The following is a 23,883-nucleotide window of genomic DNA, read 5'->3' on the forward strand; positions in this document are numbered from 1 at the left end:
GGATGAATTCCAGCCGTCCGGAAAGGGCGGCTGCCAAGCACTCCCCTGGTCTGACAGGTATATGACCTTCCAAGTCTCCCCTCTTGGCATGGCCGTCTCATGGGTGGATTACCCCGGGGAGCCCTTGTTCCACACCCAGTATGGCCGCCAAGGTGGAGGGACCCGAGGCAAGTGGCCGGGCATCCGCAGATAACCCACAATGTGACCTCAAGCAGACTGTTTAACTTCTCTGAGCCTGTTTCTAACCTTCTTATGCTCCCTGATCACAGTTAAAGCAAGTGGAGGAAGCTCAGAATGTCTTCTCTTAGGGAGATGCGTGGTGCAACGATCAGATGCCCAGACAGGACCTGTGGTGCCCTGAGAGGACAGGGGGCCCAAGCAAAGCAGATTCACATGGCGCAAGATGACAGGGAGCAGCTGAGGAGGGCATGTGTAAGAGAGGGGGAGAACGCACATCAAGAACAGGCCTTTGCACATAGTAGGAGCTCATTAAATATATGCTGATTGATTGCTGGCCCAAGGGTTCTGACTCCATACTTCGCTTCTGTGTGGTCTGGAAGAAAGATGCAGAATATGACTGCAAATGCATCCCGACCTGGACAATGGGGGCAATTATCCAGAAATGTGAGCCCTCGCTCACTCCCCCTCCCACACTAAGTCTTTTGCAATAATTACCTGACATTTCAAATGAGGCAGGATTTTTAAGAACCTATGTAATTGAAGCTAGTATTAGAGACTCACATTGTTCCTTGTGCCTGAGAAAGACAGTTATGCTATCCACCCATCTTCTCTTCTTTAAAATTAATATTTATACTCTTACCTTTTTTTCTCAAAAATTATGGTTATTATATAAATTTTGGAAAGTGAAGAAAAACAAAACGAAGACAGTTCAAACTGCCTATGATCCCAACAAGCAGAGATAATTAACATTTCAGTGTACCTATCTCCAGGCTTTTAAGCTTTTTTCCTTCCTTCTTTCCTTGCCTGCCTCCCGTCTCTTCCTGCTGTTCTTTCCACAAAATCTGAATCATATTACATAAGTTTGTATTTTACAGTCTCTGACATTCCTTCCTTCCTTCCTTCCTTCCTTCCTTCATCATTCAGCAAACATTTATTAATCGAGTGCTTACCGGGTACCAGAGCACTGCTCTATGGGATACAGTTGCGAACAAAACTGATGCAAATCTCTATCCTGGGGAAGCTTACATTTTGGTAGCAGTGGTGGTAGAGGCAGACAATAAAATAAATGATCAAAACATGTGTGTTAGAAGATCATAAGAAGTAGGTAGGGAAATAAAATAGGAGAAGGGGATAGGATTTGGTGGAAAAGGGCATAGGGAGAGACTGGGTGCAATTTAACTAGGAAAGATCTCCCTGAATAGCTGATGTCTGAGTCTAAACCAGAAGGGCAATATTCTCTCCAAGGATCCCCCATTTTCAGGATCCAAACTTTGGCATGATTTTGTCAGGCGTACAAAAATCTAGGCAAAATTCTTGTATCAGCTGTACTGATAAGGCAATAGCTAGGGAGAAAAATGCCAAGAAATGCGCTCAAAGCCTGTGGCCAAGTCCTGAGTCTTCTCCTCAGGATGATCCGAGTATGTCCACGGCAGGAACGAGCACACTGTAAAGGAAGGAGGGTTTGGTTTGCGAGGGGGGTGCAGGGGGTGCGTTGCTGGTGTCACAGCTATGCCAACGTGGTGGCTCTTTCTCGCCTCCCCTCTTGGGCAAATATGGGAATAAAAAAAAAAAAAGCACATTAGAACAGCTCCCTTTTGGGTGCTGGCATTGCTTTTCTTCACATTGATTTTTGCCAACGGTCATGATTACCACTAACATTTCTATTGCACTCTACAGTTTTCCAAGTGTTGATATTTCTGGAGTTCCTGAGGCAGTATGGGATAGTAAAGCGAAGGAAGTGTGGTCAGAGTTAGCTCTCCCCATGAAATTTCAAAGTTTGAAGGGGTCTAGAGCCTGTCTGGTCCACTTCCTCATAAGTTAAGGACCTGAGGGTCAGAGAAGTGAAGAGATTGGAAACGTTGCTCAGGACCTCAGGCCGGAAAACTTTTTAGCTCCGTGTTCCATCCACGACAACAGGTGTCTCCCATAGAGTTGATGTTATTACGGCATCATTCCCTTCCAGCAGCCAAGTTGGTTTTTCTGATGCAAAATTCCAAGATTGTTTCGGAATGAGCCACTGTGCCAGGGCACTCAAATTAAAAATGAAGCTGTCTTGCCTGCTTTAAGTAGCAGTTTCTTTGCCTGCCTTTTGGGCCCATGTGGGCTCTGTCTAGGGATGGGCCTGGGTGGCTGGTGTTAGCCTCAAGTATCATTCCTGGATTACTTTGAGGGGTGGGGAGTGGGGGGTCCCGGGAAGTCACCTGGTGCTTGTGCCCCAGTGTCCATTAGCCAACCCCGTATGAAGTCCTGAATATGGACTTTGTCTGGTGAGCTCCACTGTGCTCCGAATGGACTAAAGCCAGTCATTTGGCAAAAATCAGCTCAGTTGCCGCCATTGTTCTTAAAGAGGCAGCGCTGAATGGGCTGTGGACTAATGTATTCTATTATGCCCCTCAGGCTGGCCTCTGAGTGTTGGGGAGAGGGCTGCATTCCACACACGCTCCCTCCCTCCCCTGCACTCTGCTCTCCAGCCCTGCACTGGCCCCAGGGAGGAGCTGCTCAGCCAGCCCAGGGGCCATGGGTATCTCACCTCCCAGGAAGAGCCCTTGATAATCAGCTGTGGGGAAGGTGTCCCTTCTGTAACCCTTACGGTGGGAGGAAAGGGTGTTGAGAGCGGCCAAGAGTCCGGTAAGCGAGCCAGGAATGGGCACGGAAAGGCGGGCTTGGGTGCTGAGAGGAGCAGGCATGTTGCCCTTGCCCCGCCCTCCCTCCCCCACATCCACCCATCATGCAGCCTGTGTCTGCTGCCCCCTCTACGCTACAGCCCATTGCCCATCAGGAACATCCCTCCTCTGGAGAACAGGACGGGTCATGGGATTTGTTTTGAGCAGCCTGCAGATCTTTCATTCCAGGGTCAGTTATGCCCCAACCCGGAGAAATATATGATGTGTGAAAGATAAGGGGAGAGGACTTGGAGACAGAGAGCCTGGGTTCACACACTTATCATATATACCCTGGTAAGCACAAAGGAGAGGCTTGTATGAGTCTTGCGACGCTACCTCTTATTCCTCGTGTTTTGCAAAGCTAGGTCTTCACCCAGGATTTCCCTTCCCCTTGGAGAACTAGAGGGGACCTCAGCCAGGGGAGTGAGGACAGAAGGCAGCATGTGGCCAGCTGGTTTAGCTGTCTTCCCTAAGCGGACAGAGGTTTGCGAGAGTGTCCCTCCTGGCTCTGGGGCTGGGTGACCTCATTCTTCGGAGCCTTCTCTCCTTTTTGGACTCCACACTGCCCTGCTCTTCTGCCTTGCCACCTTCGTTAATCTGCTGCAAGTGTACTTATGCTCATCGACAACAGCTACCCAATCTTTGGAAAGCTACCGGAAGGCTGAGAGCCTACTTGTTTAGGATAGTTTGGGTGGGGCCAGGGCTGGGGAGGAGGACAAAATGATGGAGAGAGAGAGAGAACTGTCCTCGAGTCTGACAGAACTGTAGACTTGAGGGCTATGGGGACCTGCATGTACCTAATGTCACAATGAGGTGGGTTTCTGGTTGCTTGTTCTAGGGCTATGGCCCTAGCACGGCCGTTGGCTTCTCTGAGTGGCTGGGCAGGGAGTGGGCAGCTGAATGCTCCCAGATAAAGCATGCTGTCCTGACTGAATGTGACATCTCCTCAGCCCAGACTCTTCTCACCTCCCCTCTCCGGAACACTCCCTTCTGCACTCAATCCCACTTGGTTGCTTTGATGCGTGTCTTTCTTTCCTACCTCTATGCTTTTAGGGGTTTGGGAATACAGTAAAACCTTGGTTTGTGAGCATAATTTGTTCCAGAAACATGCTTGTAATCCAAAGCACTTGTTTGTCAAAGTGAATTTCAAGAATCATTGGCTCAGTTGTGATCATGTGATATTCAGTGTCATGTACTACTTGTATTGCAAGACATCGCTCGTTTATCAACTTAGAATTTATTAGAAATGTTTGCTCATCTTGTGGAACACTCACAGAACAAGTTACTCGCAATCCAAGGTTTTACTGTACCTCTTGGATGGCTTTTCTTTCTCATGTGACTCCGTCCAGGCAGAGGTTATAGTCAGGAGAAAAGAGAGAATGGAATAAACTCCAATCTGAAATCCCTGCTAATTGCAAGGAAGCAATTTCCTCGGGGAGGGGATGGAAGTAAAAAATCTGGGAATGTGGGTGAGTTAAAATGGTGTGGGATGGAGAACACTTCATCCTCTAGAAAGAGTAATTTATTCTCCTGTCAAGGCGCCAATGATAATGGCAATAAAAGAAAACATAAGTGATGGTGGTAAGGATTATGTGGCAATTTAGGAAGGAGCCAGTTATATATTTATGGACCGAAATGGCTGGAAACCCTTCACACCCGAGGAGTTAATGCGGAACTTGGGAAGCACTCCAAGGCTGAGTGGCTCTACTTGGGAAGTTGTTATTTATGGAGCTTTAAACTGGGTATTCAGTAATTTGGTGGTCTAGGCTCCAGTTAAAAATAAAGAACAAAGGGTTTGATGGACAAGTTATGAGGGGTGGGGGCTATGGCTTTCTTATAACACTCTGAGTGTTAGAAGGATTGATAAAAAGCAATGTTTGTACAGTGACAGATATTAAATATGATAGAGTGTGGAACTGCTAGAAGATTACAGAAGCCTCCAGATATACAGCTGCTTAAAATATGGTGCGTGGGGAAGAAGGCAGGGTCTGTTCGCTCCTGGCTGCTGTATAGTCAGCTTCAGAGAGGCCAAGGGACAGCACTTCTTTGCTGCCTAATCTTTACTTGCTAACAGCTCTGCAGCGTGGCTTCCTGAAGAAAGGGAGTTGCCCGTCCACCCTTTCTGTTAGAAAACCTAATTTCATTATTAAAGAGTTGTCTGAGGGGCCCCTGGCTGGCTCAGTTGGTTGACCGTCTGATGTTGACTCAGGTCATGATCTCGAGGTTTATGAGTTCGAGCTCTGTGTCTGGCTCTGTGCTGACAGCGCAGAGCCTGCTTCAGATTCTCTGTCTCTCTCTCTCTTTGCCCCTCCCCCGCCCACGCTCTGTCTCTCTCTCTCAGAAACAAATAAACATTAAAAAAAGAGAGAGAGAGAATTGTCTGAATGCTCTATACCTGGGGTGGCTGAGGAGCTTGTCTGTGACTTAGTCTCCTGTTCACAAAAGTGGGTCCTTCGAGCGGAATGCTAAATCGAGGGCTATAGACACAGGCAGTGCATGTTGTGAAACAAATCCCCCGACACTTGGAAATAGGGTGCTTTGCAGCTATCGGAATCCAAACAAGAGAAAAGCAGGCACCTGGAAGGATTTCTTAGGATGGTGCTTCTCAGTCTTAACTATGCATAAAATTCATCTGGGAATCTTGTTAGAATGCAGATTCTGATTGGACACGTCGGGGGAGGGGCCTGAGAGTTTGCATTTGTGACAAGTTCCCAGAAGATACTGATGCTGCTGGTCTGGAGACCAAACTTTGAAAAGTAGAGTCCTAGGGGACGAGTAAAAATTAGAACTTTAAGCCTTTGAGTTTTCTGTCTGCATGGGGAGTCCCTAAACTACAGATCTGTGCCAGTTAGGTTTGTTTGTAGCTGTGTGAAAGAGAAAACCCAAATGACTTTGGATTTCAAAAAGTGAGAGGGAGATTATAGGTCTCACCTGACAAGCATCCCAGGGCAGGCCATCCAGTCATTTCTTACAGACCAGGCTCTCTCCATCTTTCCGTTCCTCCGCCTTAGCATGTGGGCATTTATCTTCATGGGTGTGGTCTCATGGTTGGGAGCCAACTGCTGTACCTCTTGAGATCCCACCTGAATTCTAGGCAGGAAGAAGAGGGAAAGGTCAAGGTGCATGCCTTCTAAGGCTGGCTATTTTAAAATCTTTCCAGAGTGTCCCACTTACCAACCTGCACTTAATTCTCAATGCTTAGAGCTGGGTCAGAGGACCGATCTCCTTCGATGACCTCAGGCCCACTGTGCACCTGCTGTGTGGCAGGCACTGAACTAAGTCCCGGAGACGGAAGGACAAAACAGATATAGTTACTGTCCACAGGAAGCTTTTTGAGGAACTCCAGGCAAAGAGTGTTCAAGGAGAGGTGCTCAGATAGCCTTGGTCCCCAGGGGCAGACACACGCCTTCCTTGGCCCCTTCCAGCTGAGAGGCTCTGGGGAGTGGCCCGCCAAGAGAAGGTGGAGAGCTGAGTCTTGCATGATGCCGGGGGGTCAGCATGAGTTTAGGCACAGAGGCAGGAGGCAGCATGGTGCATTCTGGGAACTGCATATCCACTCACACCGCTGTTGGAATTGTCCCAGTGCTGGGAATCAGCCTGCACAGGTGTGTAAGGCTGCACAGGTGACTCTCATGTGACATGCAACCCAACTGGTCATTCCATCCCGGATTTTAAAGATTTTAAATATCACCCCTCGAATGATCATGGAGCTCTGGAAACGTGTAGGCCCTAGAGAGGACTACAGGAGGCTTCCTGCCTTACACCCTGGATCAGATTTTGTATAGTCTCTCTCTGTCTTTCTCTCACGGTTATATAGTGAGCCTTCTCTCTTGGCGTGGCTCACAGTCTTTTCTCCCTTGGAGCCTTTCTTTTGGGCATCCACATGATGGCAGCCCAGCTATGCATGCTTGTTTGTTTTTTTTTAATTTTTTTTTAAATGTTTTATTTATTTCTAGGAGAGAGAGAGAGGGAGTCACAGACTGAAACAGGCTCCAGGCTCCGAGCTGGCAGTCAGCACAGAGCCCGACGCGGGGCTCGAACCCACGAACTGCGAGATCATGACCTAAGTGAAAGTCGGACGCTTAACTGACTAAGCCACCCAGGCGCCCCCAGCTATGCATGTTTTACGGGCAGCTGCCTGCACAGAGCACTGAGGTCACCTCTGCAACCCCGGCCAAGCTAGAGCACCTGTCCTGGCAGCAGTCCCCAAACCCCCCACTTCTTTTTTTTTAATGTTTTATTTATTTATTTATTTCTGAGGGAGAGAGAGATTGAGAGAGAGAGAGAGAGAGAGAGAGCAGGGGAGGGTCAGAGAGAGAGGGAGACACAGANGGGTCACCTCTGCAACCCCGGCCAGGCTAGAGCACCTGTCCTGGCAGCAGTCCCCAAACCCCCCCACTTCTTTTTTTTTTATGTTTTATTTATTTATTTATTTCTGAGGGAGAGAGAGATTGAGAGAGAGAGAGAGAGAGAGAGCAGGGGAGGGTCAGAGAGAGAGGGAGACACAGAATCTGAAGCAGGCTCCAGGCTCTGAGCTAGCTGTCAGCACAGAGCCGGACGCGGGGCTTGAACTCACGAGCCATGAGATCATGACCTGAGCCGACGTCGGAGGCTTAACTGACTGAGCCACCCAACCCCCCACTTCTGATGTCTCTATGTACTCACTACTCTATCTTATTCTTTTTCTGTCCTGGGATCCCATAGGAAAACACCCCATGAACTTGTCCAGACCTTCAGACCTCTATCTCCACCTTCCCTCTCTTTCACTGCTATCTTTTCCTTCTAGCTGGCCTCTTGGAAGAGTCTAATAAATAAATTCATGATAAGACATTAAGGACAGCCGAAGGCTCTGCAGGTTTCTTTTGCCAGGGAAGGACATTGAGCAAAGGCAATTCAGCCTAATGCAGAGTCAACAGGATTGGAATCCAAAGATCCGAGTTCCTGATCTGTGTCTGTCCCGCGCCAGAGCGTGGTGGTGGCTAAACTGGTGGAAAGGGACCCATCACTCGGAGACTCTGGGTTTTTTTATAAAGTGGGAATAATGAACTTCTCTGACAGCTCCGAGGGTTTTTGTGAGGCTCCAAGGCGATAAGGCAGGACGGGTACAAACGGAGAAAGCCTGCAGGAAGACAGCTTACTCTACTGGGCGGGCACTGTGCCTTAGCCAGTGGAGGCAGCCTGGTACAAGAGGCAGCCCGCTGCCCAGATGCGGGCCCAGGGTGATCGCTTTCCCAGCCCTGCAGAGGAGACGGGGAGCAGGAGTGTGATGATGGCTGTCTCCTGCTCCTCCCCCCAGCACCTCAGTTTTATCCCAGCTGTTCTTGAGAAAGGTGGTGGGGCTGCCTGGTGTGCCGGCCAGGAAGGGTTAGGTCAATCCGCACAGGGCTCCTTGGGGAATGTGTCCCGCCTCTGGGCCACTGCCCTCTCTGGAGAAATCTGGGTAGATTTCTGGGCTGCGGTCATGGAAGCATGTGCCACTTCACCTTTACTTTCCAGGGAGGGGGGAGGGGTCCCTAAAGGCCTGTTTTTCCTTCCCAGGGAAGCTTTGAGCTCTGAAGCCAAAACCTGGCACTAGATGTTAAAGGGCCAGAGCCCCTACTAGCTTTTCTTGGCCACTCCACTCCCAGGTATTATCAGAAGCTTCTGGAAACCTGGACTTCTGGGTACCAGCCCCTGTTTTTAAGATGATTATCTTAAGAGCCTGGGGCTCCGTGTTCACTACAGTATCCATGCAGAATTTACCAGAAGCTCTGCTCTCTTCCTCGGATGGCCCGCTGCATTCAGCAACCCACCCGCTGCCCATCTTCTAGAAGAGCCTACTCTGTGCGTGCCCTGGGGAGAGAGAGGTGAGTCTGCGAGCATCTGTGCACCAGGTCGGGTGTGGACGTGGACCTGAGGAGGGTCAATACAAAAGCCCCACACCCTCTTTACAGTCTTTGCGTAAGGGGCTCCTGATCATTTCCTTTGGAATTCAGATCTAGGAAAGATTTTTCTTTCCTGCAGACAAGGAGAATGACGTGAGTTATTCATGCTTACTTTTTACCGTGGTTCTTGGGAAATGCAGTGCAAAATCAATGCTGAGGTATAACGCCTCCCTTAGCTTGAGTATTTCACATACCTGCCTCCCTGTACTGTGTATTGATGGCGTTGTTTGTGATGGTGGGCCTCACTGAGCTCTGGTTGTGTGCCTGGAACAGTGACAGATGCTGGGGATGCCCACGTGAGACAAAATATGACAAGATCCTGGCCTTCCAACGGCTCACAGTCATGTAGTAGAAACCCCACAACACCCATGTGAGTGTTGTAACAAAGTGCGCCCGCACACTCTGGGTGCAGGGTGGAGAGAGCAGTTCATCCGACTGAGGGTGCAGAGGCAGGTGATGGAATGAGAAGAGTTCAGGCGAGGCTGCTGGGAGGAGGCGATGCTGGAAGGATGGGTGTCGGGTTTGCCCGATGAAATACAGGACACGGAAGTTTGGTTTAGGAACACCTTATAGTATGAGTATGTCCCATGCCCTATCTGGGACATACTTATACTAAAAAACTATTAAAAAGCCGGCACTGTATTTTATTTTCTGGAGTAGCAGGACAGGCATTAATAGTTCTGTTTTACAGATGAGAACCCTAGGGCCAGAGGGATCACATGTGAGTCATGCAGCCCGTGAGGAGCTGGACCAAGGCATTAGTCCATATTTCCTGACTCTGGACCAGAATACTCTTCTCTGTTTTGCACCAGACCCACCACCACCCAGCCATAGGCAGGACACCTTCTCGGCCTGGATGATGGAGAGGATACTGAGTGTATCTTTGGGGTGTCAGAGAAATCACTGATGAATGGAACAGAAGAGGAGGAAGAGGCTGAGGCTGAAAAGCAACCCCCACTTTCTCGGCTTTTTCTAGGAATGGGCAGGAAGGAGCTCTGTGTGTAAGAAAAGGCCATCAGGCAGGCCTCTAGGAGGTCCCTGTGTGGTCCTGCTTGGCCCCAACATTTGGGTTTGGGCAATGGGAAGGTAGAAGAATGCCTCCTTCAGCTGGTGTTATGAAGCAACAGGGAACACATTTCCAATTTTCCTGTATGGGCATCTGGCAGTATGGGAAAATCAAAACTTTTTTGAGATGAAAAACACAAGTTTCAAGTTGTATTTTGCCCCTGCTCATTTAAACCGTTCAAGGAAGGGAGGTGTGCCTCCTGGCTCACAGCTCTCACATTCTAAAACCCCGGTTTCTGGGAGCTCTGTCACATCAATAGCATGTTTAAGGAATCTTTGTCCTAGAACTTTCTCCTCTACATATACAAATGCTTGTCATTAGGGAAAGGGAGACGAGACTTTGAAGTGCAAAGTTTTGATAATATGGAAAAGGACAGAAAACTGTATGCACCTCTAAAGTACAGTTTTCAGGCTTCTATGCCCGGTGACATGTGAACTGGTTGGCAGTGGGCAGTCAGTCACTCTCCAGAATCCCAGGTGCGGGTTCTGGTCTACCAGTGGTGCTGACCCCGAGTCTTTCCTTTCCAGCTGGGCCTTTGGAAGAGACAGGAGTGTACTGGGTTTAGGATTCTGGGTTCTTAGTTATACTCACACTCCCTGTCTGTCCTCAAGACAACTGTGTCCTTGGCACAGCCCAAGAGGCCTCTCTCCCAAGCAGTAAGATGGGGTGGGGGTTGGGAGTTGGGGTGATCAAAGTCCACAAGGAACAACTAGGTGCAGACTAGGTCCTCTCATGAGTGTTGACTGTGAGATTTACTCCTTGAGACCCTCCGAGACTGGTGGAATTCTACTACTGAAAGTAGCTCCTTTCCGGAATTTTCATGGTGGATAGACGCGAGGTCCCACCATTTGGGGGAAACTGCAAACATGCGTGAGAGGTCAGCTAAGCGTGCATTCAGAGGTGAGAGGATGTTATCTACAAACGCAACTCGTTCCAATGAGTGAGTAAACAGACACATTTGGTTTGGGACCTAGGGCCTGGCTGGAGGAAAGAAAAGGACCCCCTACCAAACAGCATTTTTCTCTAAATGCCCCTTGAATTGAGCCACAGTTGCCCAGGCTCCTGCAGTCTGTTCTATGTGAGGAATGTCTTCCCCAGCTTCTTGGGCTGAGTATCACCAATTGTTTTGAGGATTAACCCTTGGCCATCCAAAGTCTCGCTCCATCTCTCTCATCTCTTTCCCTTCATTCTGACTCTCTTGCTTTGGTGCACCTTTCATGAGCCGAGAAATGACAGACAGGATGACCGTATGCAGCTGCTTTCGGTGTGGATGGCCGAATCACAGTCGCTGTATGGGCATGAGTGCTTTAAGAAAAGAGCCTTGCTGCTTCATGAGCTCTGGTAGTTGCACTTGGAACCTGTCCATCAAGAAATTAGGTCTGCAGAGTCCAAAGCAAGCTCCCCAGAGCTCTACAAACAAGCTGGCCCAGCAAGGCAGCACCTCCTACAGTGCCTGCCTTGAGCTCTGAGATCTGTGGCCCGTTTGCCACATGTGGTAGTATCACACTGCTCAGAGGTGGGGTTTCGGCATCCTTGGCCTCCCTCCATCCACACTTCGAGATACAAGTGGTGTGGAGACCTAGCGAACTTCATGAGATGTTTGCTGTTGTCACCTGTCCTGGGGGTCAGTCATTGTCACTCCCAGCTCTCCCTCAGGGTAAGGTTGGAAATATACAAAAAATTCCCAGGGGCTCTGAGGGCAGGGAGACTTCTGTTTCTTTGGGGGAAGGGGGTTTGCCTACAGAGAAGGCCTGGCTGTCTATCTACTGATATACTCTTTTGCCTTCTGCCTTAATGGGGACCCTGGGTTTTGACTTGAGGTTCCTGGGCCAGCTCTGAATGTAGCATGTGTGCCGGAGTGATGGACTTGATATTTACACAAGCCACACTGATAAGTGCACATGTGTTTTTAATGTTTTGGCTTTCTACACCACAAACATGTCAATGTGCATATGTGTGCACACAGAAGACGTGCTGTCGGGCTGGGACTTGAGTAGGTCTTTTCTTTTTTCCCCTTTCCTTTCTTTTCCTGTCCTCCCAAAGCTAACACCTTAGTGAGAATTATTTCTTCCCACCCCAAGCAGCTTTGGGACAGTTACCTACTGCCTCCGGTTTTGTCTGAGGTTGGCCACGGTCACGTTGTCCCACCTGGAGAGGTGCTGCATTTTGAAACCAGCAAGCAGCCCCAACTACACCTTCGCCTTGGGTTTGCAGGAACCGAGCCTGGACGGCTGGGGATTTAAAAGCAAACCTCCCTTGGTTCAGCCGTCCTGAGCCCCGGTTTGCTTGAAACGGTCTGCCTTTGTACTGCAGCTAGGGAGGACCAAACCGGGGAGGTGGGCTGGCTGCTTGACCGGTGGGCTGCTGCCTGAAATGAGGAAAAAGCTTATTAAAAAAAATTTTTTTTTTTCATTAGGTCATGGATTCGCAAGTACTGTTAAGGTTCCTGGCTTTTCTTCAAGCCGACTCAAGTTGACCAGCGTTAACTGTGCTCTTGATCCAGCCCACACTGTTATCTCTCCCCCCTTCCTTTTCCTGTCCGTTTCTTCTTCTTTTCCTCTCCTTTCCCTACTTCTTGTGCTGTTTATTTATTTATTTATTTTTGGTTTTGTTTTTTAAGGGGTGTTGACCTGGGTTTAGTTCTAGTAAACCGAACCCTCTTGCAAGTGAAGCGATTGGTTAATTGCGCCGGTGACTGACGTGCTAAATGAGTGCGGCTCGCAGCAGCCGGGAGCTGATTGGCTGCGCGGGGAGACTCCGAGGGCTTTNTGCTGGGGCTGGCTGCCGGGCTCCTGGCCGCGGGCTCGGCCAGCGAGTACGACTACGTGAGCTTCCAGTCGGACATCGGCTCCTACCAGAGCGGGCGCTTCTACACCAAGCCGCCGCAGTGCGTGGACATCCCGGTGGACCTGCGGCTGTGCCATAACGTAGGCTACAAGAAGATGGTGCTGCCCAACCTGCTGGAGCACGAGACCATGGCCGAGGTGAAGCAGCAGGCCAGCAGCTGGGTGCCCCTGCTCAACAAGAACTGCCACATCGGCACCCAGGTCTTCCTCTGCTCGCTCTTCGCGCCCGTCTGCCTCGACCGGCCCATCTACCCGTGCCGCTGGCTCTGCGAGGCCGTGCGCGACTCGTGCGAGCCCGTCATGCAGTTCTTCGGCTTCTACTGGCCCGAGATGCTCAAGTGTGACAAGTTTCCCGAGGGCGACGTCTGCATCGCCATGACCCCGCCCAATGCCACCGAGGCCTCCAAGCCCCAAGGTCAGGCCGCCCCCTTCCCCACGCGCGCGAGCCCCCCAACCCGGGCGGGCGGGGGACCCGGGGACGGGGGGCGGGGCAGCCCCTNGCTGCCTCCTTACCTGAGACAAAGCCTTATGCTCCGCAGGGAAGGGGAGCCCTTCTCCCGCTGGGAGGGAGCCGAGTCCCCATTCGAAGTTTTTAACACCCGAGACGCGATGCCCCAGGAAGAAAGCACCCAAATCCACAGTGCAGAAAGCCCAGAAAGGCCGAGAAAATGCTGAGGCGCAGCTTCGTGTACTTTCATGGGTTCGATGAGGATTAAAAAACCCCCTAAAGCCAAACACCCCTCGCCCCCCTCCAGCTTTCCTTGGCGAGTCACGCGGCCTCGGAGCTCGGGGAAGGCTGCAGAGCTAAGCGGGCTGAGAAAAAAAGTTTAGAAACTGAGGATTTCTGTTTCTCCACCCTATTCAGGTGAACCGCTTGGGGAGGGTTGGGGGCTAGAAAGCTGCTCCTCTCACCCCTGCATACCCCCTGCTTCTCCCATTTACACAAATCTTCAGGTAATTAGAAAGATAAAAATGTAATTAGCTCATTGTTCATCTCTCCTTGGGGAGTGGGGCTCCGCAAATTGGAGACTTTTCCTAACAGCCCCAGAGGGGCCCGAGCTTCCTCTCCGAACCCCTCCCGTTTAAAGGGCAGCTCTTGAGTGGGAGAGAAAAAAATCCGGGAGAGGCCAAAAAAAAAAAAAAAAAAAAAAAAACAAAATAAACGAGCAAAAAATGCAGCGCTGTGGCCTGACTTTTATAGAAGTGAATTCTTCCGAAGCGGAGTTGAGGCTGAAAGATGGGCACATAGTCTAGGATGAGGGACACCAGGGCACGTGTCCTGAGGGGTTTCTGAGGAGGGGTTTAGGGTGGGGGACCAGCTGCTTGCTGGCTTAGCCCATCTCAAAGGGATGCCGGAGGGAAAAGTGTCCTCTGAAGGGCTTACTCTTCCAGGCTAGCATGGGGAAAGGGGGCCCCAAATTTCGGATGCTCCTGGTTATTCTAGGGAGGGAGGAGACTGGTCCAAAGAGATGGACATTAGGTGGCATGGACCCCTGCTGCGTGGGAAAGGCGGCAGCCTGGCTGCAGTGACCAGGACACCTCTGCTCCCCACTTCCTGGGTGTCTGCACAGGGTTAACCTTTGGGGAAGCGCGCCCTTTGAGAGCAAGAGCCGAGCAATTACCTAGAGCAAACAAAGCACTTTGTGTTCTGCCGGTGAGGAGCCATCCCCTGCAGCCCACAGATTTTCCTTCTCCCCTTCCTCACAGGCCAGGAGATTAGCCCAGCTCTGCCCCAGCGGCCTCTGCTCCACTCCCGGCTGCCTCTTTCTGGGACAGCCCAGGCGCATGAGATGGAGCCCGTGGGGGGAGCACTTTCAGAGGGGAAGATGGGGACTGGCTGGGTGCCTGCTTTATAAAGGGAGAAGCAAAGCCCACAAAAGGCTGGGGTGGAAGTAGGGGAATACCGAATAATTGCTGTCTTGCCTTTGACTCCTTGGCTACTGTTTTCACTGTCTGCTATCTCCTCAGTCTGGGCCTCGGTACCATGCTCCTCTCCCCTCTCCTCTACCCCAGCAGTGCCTAGGCAGTCACCCTCTGAAGGCCAGCTGCCCAACAGAGACAAGCCCTTGAGGAGCAGTCAGATGTGGGGCTCGGGGACTGGTTCTCCCCTCAATGTTTTTGGTGAGAGGCCCTGCCCAGAGAGAGCACCCACTCCTCCCCAGCGCTGCAGCCCTTCAGTGGGAGGGAGTCCCACAGGACTTCCCCCGAGGCTGCCTGGCCACTGTCAGCTGAGGTGGGTCTGGGAGGGCTGTGTGTGTGTGTGTGTGTGTGTGTGCGCGTGTGAGAACGTGTGTGTGTGTAGGGGCAGGTTGACACAGACCAAACTACCACATGGCTAGTGGCTCCAGAATGGAACCGCTACTTCTGGGTGAGAACAAACACACATGTGCTACTTTTATTCTTTCTGTTGATTCTTTGAAATCAAAACCAAATTTTCAAAGCAACGCGGATCTCTGCATGCTGTAGGCTGGTTTCTGTTCACGTAATTGGTCATGTTTTGGGGTACTGGGCAGGCTCTTGTGGCCATGATAAACTTGACAGTGAGAGAGGAGTCAAAAGATGGTTTTCCCTCCGAAAGGCTGATGCCCCAGCTACATCCACATCTGTTACCAGAAGAGGCATAACTTCATAAACTTTCCAGGAAAGATGTTTCTAAATCTTGCACTTACATGAGACCTGTATGGTCCCAGGCCGATAAATTATTGGGCCTCCTTCCCGCTCAGGTGTCACTGATTTAAGTACTGTGAAGGAGCACATCGTTTTAGTTTTGTCGCTTAGACCTGCTGTGCATTAAACCAGCCTGGCTGTGTTAATTGCAGATTGTAGAGGTCATGCTGCCCTTGTCTCGAGAGCCTTTCTTACTTAGGGTCCTTTCTTCATGATCAAGGAGCTGGTCAGGGAAGACCTGCTGTGCTCGCGCGTGTGCACACGTGTGTGTGTGTGTGTGTGTGAGAGAGAGAGAGAGAGAGGGAGAGAGGGAGTTTGTGTGTAACTGTGTGCATGTGTTTGTGTATCGGTGTGTGCGTGTTGGTGTGTGTGTGAGAGAGAGTGAGAGAGAGTGAGAGCGAGCAAGCTGGGCGCCTGTGTGCATTGATTTTTGTGAAAGATCACTTAATCGGAATTCCAGTGTGGGACTTTCTCCTCTACTCTCCCTAAAATATTAATGAGACACAAAACCTTTCAGGTTTTGGTTCCTTTGCTTTAAATGTTATTTTAAATACACCCTCCACCAGTGATTTAGTTCTCCCTCTCGGATGGTGAGTTTTTCCTGCTGAGACAGCCTGCAGGGCCCTGAGGACACACCAGAGGGGGCGCAGATTAATATTGCATTACACATTCCTCCCTTCCCCGGATCGGGCTGCTCCAGAGTGCCGTAAGAAAAGTCGAGATGGGGGTTAGCCCTGTGGAGAGCACACAGAGCTCACCCCAAGAGCTCTTTCCACCTTGAGTGGCACTGAAGGTCAAGCATTAATTGATAGGACCGAGAAAATGTCCCTGTTGGCTTCGGAGCCCTCAGCTGCCGGTCAGATCAGGAACTCAGAGGGTCCAGAGGAGATGACAGCGGGTGTGTGTGTGTGTGTGTGTGTGTATGTGCACGCACGCGCGCCAGGGCGGTGGTGTTGTGTATTCTCACAGCCCTGGCCCTGCTACTTGTTCGGTGAACATGATATTCGTAGAAATTTGCAGTGCAATAACGCCCACTTAAAAAAAATAATAATAAAACACGGAAAACTCCAAAGCACAGTTCACATTCCTGGTATAGGTCCTTCCCATGTCGCAGGACCTCCTTTCCTTGTTTTCCTCCCCATGGAAGCAAGACCCATAATGCAAAATTCTGGGTAAGTGTTTCCCTTTGTCAGAAACTGTCCCTCCAGAACCTGATTTCAAGTTCTGGCTGAAAAGCAAATTTCCAAGTTCTGGGCCAAAAGGCAGTCACAGTCTTCTGCTTGGAGTGCAGCTGTGGTTCTTACAGACCCGAGGACGTAGATGGTGTTTGGCCCTGGGTACAGAGTGAAGGTGGAGGGGTGTGGTCTCTGCAGGGCCATGAGGGGACCCTGCCTGGAAGTGGGAATGACCAGCTGCAGACCATATAAGTCCTGGGGGCAGCCCTGGCCCGGTGGGGCTGTGCAGCTCCCTCCACAGCGTCTGCACTGGGGGAGGCTTCGCCCGTTTCACTGAGCCACAGGGGAACTCCCAGGCAGGAGATGTTGCCACGGAAGCCACAGAAGCCAGAGAAGCCACAGGAGAGGAGAGGGTGGTGACGGGGAGGACCCAGGGCCTCACCTCTTACCATGTTGCCTTGGGGTGGCTTTCCTGGGCTCCTCAGCTCCAGCCGGGCTTGGCCTCTGGTGGTTGGCCAAGGTGCAGTGCCCTTAGAATTTGCGAATGCTTTCCTGGGTCGTGGGTTCGACTCCTAGAGTCTGATAGATGATGGTGGGGGTGGTGGTGATGGTGAGACGCTACCTCACCCTTCTGGGGGATTCCACTGCCCCCTTTCTGCCTGTCCTCTCACAGAGGCACTTTACCTTCCAGGGATCCCCTCCAGCAGTATTTTGGCTCAGAGCAGGCCTCTGGCCCCGGCCTCAGAAGCCCTCGCCTGTGCCTGGTGCCTGGCAGTGGCCCTCATGCCTGTCGCACACACACCTCCTCTTCAAAGCCCTTCACTGTGTTGTGAAAACGCCTTCAGAGGGTCCCCCGTCCACCCCCGCTCCCGGCTCTCCCATTTGGCTGCTCTTGCTAAGTCGGTCCCCAGCCCCCACCGGCCCCCCCAGCTCCCACCCGGCAGGCAGGAACTCGCACTGCAATAGCCCTTTTGGAGCGGGGTGTTCAGGGCCTGCGGCTGGACTTTGTGAGTCTGGCTGTGTTTCCTTCTTGGCTCCTAGAGAGCAGGTCAGATTGGTCTGCTGTCCTGTTGGGAGTTTGGGAATGAGAAGGGGGCAGGAGTCAGAGAGGGATATTGAAGGGAGAGGGGGGAAAGAACCAGAAACAACTGGAATAGATGTGTTTCCCAGGGACCACCACACCTCATCAGAGTTCACAGACCCAGCCCCCACCCCCCAGCCCTGGATAAGTTTGGCTTAAATAGTTGTGCCATATTCAACAGGTTTTCAAGAAACCGTGTCTGTTTGGCTTTAGGTCCAGGCCTTCAGGACTCTTCTCTTGGATTCTCTAGTTGCCCTTTGGAAATTCCAGAAGACCTTTCACTGCTTTCAGCCTGGCCCTGGGACCCACCTCTTCCTCAGGGGCAGCTCCTTCCAGACCCCCTAGCCCTGGAACTCACAGCTCCTTTTTCTTCCTCCTTTCCTTTCCTAGGCACAACTGTGTGTCCTCCATGTGACAACGAGTTGAAATCTGAAGCCATAATTGAACATCTCTGTGCGAGCGAGTTTGGTAAGAAAGCGCCCCTGGCTGCCTCTGGGAGGTTTGGCTTTCCCTGGTTCTTCCTGATCTGCATCCCTGGTGAACACAGAGCCCGTTGACGCATCTTATTGGACCTTTATGTTCTCTCCCTCCATTCGCCCCGAATGGTTGCTGTTCTCGGGCCCGTGGAAATCTAGACAGGGGAGAGGGCTGGCTAGTTTGTATCAAAGTCAAACCTGGCATCTGCCCTTCTGTGTGAGGGATCACTGGGCAACTCTTGGGGACCTTCGCTGGGAGTAGAAGGTAGACAGATGGAGGAGTCAGCGAGACGACACCACTCCTTGGATGCCTCCCGGAGGTGCACCCGGGGGGTCCTGCACACAGCTCTGTTGGCCTTCCCTCCGTCCACACTGGCTCTTTCTCCACCCACCCCTAGGTGTCAGCACCACCATGCCCACGCTCTGAAATGACTACACGGGGTGTCCTCCCGGGGAGGGGGTGTCTATCCAGGGAGGCTGTTGTCCAATGCTGAGGGCGCTCAGAAGGGCCACTATCAAGTCCTTCCTGGCACAGACAACTGACATCCCTCCAGTAGCGGGAATTCTCTTCCCTTCCTCCCAAGTCACTCTGGGTTAAAAGGGGCTTCCAAATCAGCACCTGCAGCCCCAGGGGGAAAGGGCTGGCTGTGGCCTGGGGAGCGGATCTCAGGGGGCCTTTCAGGGATGGTTCCTTGTAGTCAGTCTCATAGGAGACCTGACACCCTGAGACTATCTTCTCTGGGAAAGGTAACTGTCAACCGCACCCACCTGGAGGGCCGACGCCTTCTATTTTATGCGGATGCTGAAAAGTGGCTCGGCTCAGGCCAGGCCCACCTTGCTGAAGGAAGGTTCAGCCTGACACTGAACAGGGCATGTCTCGAGATTCCTTAACAGGAGAAGCAAAACGGTAGGTAACGTGAGTCTTTGTCCATTCGGGGCTGCCAACGCCATGTTTTCATTAACCAAACACAATAAACGGTACGAAAGGGTCCTGTGCTGGCAAAGCGCTGGGCCTAAGTCACACAAATAGGGCCTGCACATGCAAGTTGAAGGAAATCGTATATGTGACACATACATTCTCAGGACTGTCATCATGACTGAAGACCCCAAGTGGGAGAATTCGGACCCTTTGCCGCAGAGAGCTTCCTGAGGACGGCTATGTCTGGCATGCTTTATTTCTGCCGTAGCTGTCTCTGCCTCCTTTGTTCTTGGTGGAGGAGCGCAGGGCCTCTAAGATTAATCTGGTGTGCATTTTCCCGCTTGTCTTTGACTTGCAACTTTTTTCTTATTGCCACTTTATTTCTTTATTAAGTTTACTTATATATTTTGAGAGAGAGAGAGCAAGAGCGCATGTGTGCATGAGTGACAAGGAGACAGGCAGAGAGAGAGGGAGAGAGAATGCTAAGCCTGTTCTGTGCTAACAGCCCGGCGTGGGGCTCTATCTCAGGAACCGTGAGATCATAATCTGAGCTGAAATCAGAGTTGAACGCTTAACCGACTGAACCACCCAGGTGCCCCTCTTTTTGCCATTTAAAATGTAGTCAGATGAAATTGTAGAGCGTGCCTACATTGGTATGTGCAGACTCTGGTTACCCTTCCATCTACTGGTAGTGACATTTGCTTCTTGATGCTCACCTCCTTGCTTCATCAGGGGGTGGTGAAAGCCCAGGGTATCATGATATGTCTCCTGCTATAGCATCTGTGGGTGCAGAGCCCCACACTGCATTAGCAACAAGCTTTTCTTCCACAAATGGGGCTGAGATTCCTTCCCGAAGATGCATTTGGACATAGAGGAAAACTCTCTCAGAAACCCTGACGAGAAGCCTTTGGCTGCATGGCTGGGGCAGAAGGAATCTGTTAAGATGTGGCTGTGATCCCAAGGAATCCTTACAAGGGATACCCAAGGGGCCACATTTCGATTTCACTAATCCTCTTCAGATACTGTAAATCAGCACGCTCCCTTTTAGAAGTTGGCCCCCTGATACTCTAACAAATCGAGGGAACTGTATGAGAGTAAGCTCTGAAAGGTAATATATTAGATGATGTTTTGTGCTCAGTGATTTCTATCAGGCTCACCTCCTGAGGGAAGAGTGATGGCAAATTCTGGAACTCTGTGTGTACAGGCGATTGGCTGACTATGCCTTCCTATTCCAGAACTCAAATTCAATGTATCTGATCATTCATTGATTCCTGTGTCCCTTTTTTCAACGTTTCTTGAGAGCAAAGCACTGTGCTAGATACTGTACTCAAAAATACTTACCTAGAATAAATTAGAATTTAATTAAACACTTTTTCTTAAAACACTAGTCAGTGATTTTCTAGAGAATCATGGAGTCATGACCTAACTCAACAACTGAGGAGCGGGCCGTGGGAACTCAAGGCTAAGTTAATGTTAAGGAGGTGTGAGAAGAGAACCCATGTCTTCATGCTCAGATTCTCTGTCTAGAACTTACCAACCTGAACTTGTCGTCAGGTCTCCTCCCTCCATTTCCACTTGCTCACCATAATTCCGGTGATTAGGGGCTTTGTGGCAACTAGTTAAACTAGAGACATTCTTTTTTTAAAATGTTTTTTATTTATTTCTGAGAGAGAGAGAGACAGCCTGAGCAGGGGAGGGTCAGAGGGAGAGGGAGATACAGAATCCAAAGCAGCCTCCAGGCTCCGAGCTAGCCATCAGTGCAGAGCCCGATGCGGGGCTTGAACCCGCGAACCGTGAGATTATGACCTGAGCTGAAGTCGGACGCTCAACTGACTGAGCCACCCAGACGCCCCTAGAGACATTCTTTAGGGGCTGAAGAGATGAGCTTTGGAAAGGAATTTGAATGTGGAAGGTTGACCTCACGGTATAGGGCAGGGGTCTTGAGGGTGTCACGTACCCATCTGGGGATGGACATCCTTTTCCCCTGTGTAGTTGCTGCCTGCTGAGTCAGCAAGTCACCTGCTTACTGCTTATGGGAGGGAGGGACAGATCTTATTTTAATAACCAATCAGGTCTTGGCAGATCGGAGCGATTCTTTGTTTGGGACCGTTCCTCCCACCCTGCGACTATTTTCTTCTTGGGTTCGAGAATTTTTGAGGTCTTCCTGGACCCTACAGGTCATCGTATCATGTCCACTTGTTTCGTAAATAAGGAATTTGACTTTGCCACCTGGAGTTCTTTTACTCTCTGTCATGCTGCCTTCCTCATTTAGGAGAAGAACGGCCGTTGGGCTTTGCCCTGGAGGCCTTTATCCCTTCAGCATGGTGGGTACGGTGTATGCCAGGGTTCTTTGAACTGGATGCAGGAGAGATTTTTTGCGTTTTGTTTGTTTGTTTGTTTTTTGTTGTTGTTTGTAATTTTCTTCGAAGGCAATAAATAGGATCTTTTTTTCCCCCTCACTCTGCAGGAGCTGAGCTGAGCTCTGCCCTTCTCAGCATCCTGGAAAATGCAGCCTTGTTGAGAAACTTGTTTCTTAGCTCAGTTCATTTCAAGTAAGTGAGGCAGTCAGCCACGCTGATGGGATTCAGTTAGGAAACAAAGAAATTCAGCAATGCAAGCTGACACACAACAGAGAAGAAAAAGAATGTTTTACTCCCTACGCCAGGGATCAAACTTTGCATTAAGTGGCCCTGACATCCCTGGCGGGAAGGCATCAGGTTGTTGGAAGGCTCTCTGTGAGCTCCAGGAATAAGGGGGTGCGTTCCTTCTGGGTCAGCACACACACTCGCCCTCCTGCCAATGCGTCCTCAGACTCCTGCGGGCTCCGGGGAGCTGGGCGTGCACAACCCGTCACCTCTTTCCCAGGCAGTGCGTTTTCAAATCCCTGGCAGGTCTGCTTGGCCGCTAGTCTCTCCACTGTACCCCCTCGGTTCAGAGCGCATTTTTCCCCCGAACAGGGAAAAGCATCAGCAGAAACACCTGTGTGCCGGTACTCAGGAATGCAGCTGGAGCAGCCTGGATCAAGTACCAGATGTGGAAAAGCCAAAAGTTAGATGGTGCAGAGTCCCTGAATTCAACATGGTGGCCAGCCTGCCGGCCGCGCTTAAATTAGGACGTGCCGCTCTGCCTTTTGTTCTCTCTGCTTTTCCTGCTATGTGACAAGGGGGTGCCACTCCTTTCTCTTAAACAGGCCAAAACAGTATTTGCAAGCGGCCACACCAGCAATCCTGCTGGTAACAACTCGGTGCCCCTAGTCATCTCTCCTTCACGCTAGCTTATCCCAGGGGTGTGGGGGCCTGGTTTATAATTGCTGTGGGGTTCGGACCCCGCCTCTAGCCAGTCTCGTTAGCTTCTCCGGTATCTGTAAACACCCTTAAGCTCTCTGATAGAAATGTGCGTGGTGCTGTACTTTTGCTAAGATAGTTCAGACCTTCCTCCTGGACTGTCTTCTCCAGTTTTTTGAGCTTGAGAGTTCAGGTGGCAGCGTCCTCTACCCTGGTATTTTCTTGCTGTGGAAAAAAGATTTCTTTGCCCCCAGAAATTTTCCTTACCTTCTGGAAGGATTTTTCCCCCTATTTATATGTTTCCTCATAAAGAGTAAAACCATACTGTGTAACACCAAAAGGAGTCAAATAGGAAAGAAAAGAAATCAGCTCTCACTGTTAGCATTTGGGAGTATTTCCCAGGAAAGAAATATTTTCAGAGGTTCCTGAACCTTCACTAATTTGTTCTCACTCTGCCTTGCTCTTCTTTCAAGGTGTCTTGGCTGTGTTGCTGTTTGGAGGCCTCAGTGTTGGACTCCACAGGGCAATTTGATCTCTTGCACAAAGTTCAGCCTTTCCAAACTAAACCTTGGGGTTCCTCCCGCAGGTGAGGAACGCGCGCTGCCAATATGGTCATTACAACATCTGTAAGCTGCTTGAGAGCAGGGTCCGTGTCCTGGACCCTGTTTTACCTAATGTAAGATGCCCACTAATTATGAGACGCACTATTCGTTTGTACCAAACTGACAAAGGAAACATACCTCATGTTAAACTGGGAAGATAATCCGTGTATTCGAATGAACAAAACAAGGCCTCTTTGTACTTAAATAGTTCCTGGGACAGTGTCTTCTTCTCCCTGGTCGGCATGAGATGCAAGTTTGTCAGATGAGTATTTGAATGACAGAATGGTAGGTATAATGGAAACTGGGCTCCCCTTTTTTTTTTTTTTTTTGTAAAAGGAGAAGGTTCCTTTCCAAGTGACTGTGTATAACATGTTTATTAATTTCAAAAAAAGCTACTCGCCCCGTTTTAGGTGAGTGAATGTATATGCGTGTGTGTAAAAACAAAACAAAACACATTCAGAAATCTAGTTCGGTCAAAGTAAAATTAAATAGATGTGGGGAAGGGCACTGCTACCCGGCGTGGAGTCAGCAGGCTGAAAACAACTAGTTTTTAGTGTCATTGAAGATCTCTAAAATGTATATCCCAGCTACAAATCTGTAACTATTTGGAAGGGATTGTTAAGGCATCTCGTGTGTGGGAAAACGGCTCGGTGCTTTAAGTGCATGGGAAGCGTCGCTCACAGCCTTGCAGCCTGTGTCCCACGCGAAGTAGCCTTTCAGGCATGGAGGTGTGCCGTCCAGAGCAGAGGCCGTGGCCGAACCAGAAGCCTTGAAGCCTTCGGTTGGCTGGGCCAGTGGTGATATCACTTCCCTGCTCACCCAAGGCCTCAGATTGGAGACTCTCTGAGCAGGCCCCAGACCTGGGGTCCTGGTCAGAGAATCAGGCCCTGGGCAGTTTGGGCTGAGGTCACACGGGTTCTGAAGCCACTTCCAGGGCACCACAGGGAGAAGGTGGGAAAGAGCCACATTTCCCCTTCTGGTGAGCCTGGTGCTCCCAGTC

At 50.6% G+C, this 23,883-nt stretch overlaps 1 protein-coding gene across 1 annotated transcript in view; it reads left to right on the top strand.

Moving 5' to 3' along the window:
* Nucleotides 1–312: 312 nt before the first annotated feature.
* Nucleotides 313–23,883, top strand: part of SFRP1 (secreted frizzled related protein 1) — a 56,692-nt gene continuing 33,121 nt past the window's right edge. The window contains exons 1-4 of the mRNA XM_077773124.1: nt 313–432; nt 2,652–2,808; nt 12,588–13,094; nt 17,993–18,070. Coding sequence (XP_077629250.1) covers nt 313–432; nt 2,652–2,808; nt 12,588–13,094; nt 17,993–18,070 — 862 coding nt within the window. The remainder of the gene's footprint in view (nt 433–2,651; nt 2,809–12,587; nt 13,095–17,992; nt 18,071–23,883) is intronic.

The sequence above is a fragment of the Crocuta crocuta genome, unplaced genomic scaffold, assembly GCF_008692635.1.
Source record: "Crocuta crocuta isolate KB4526 unplaced genomic scaffold, BGI_CrCroc_1.0 scaffold177, whole genome shotgun sequence".
Lineage (NCBI taxonomy): Eukaryota > Metazoa > Chordata > Mammalia > Carnivora > Hyaenidae > Crocuta > Crocuta crocuta.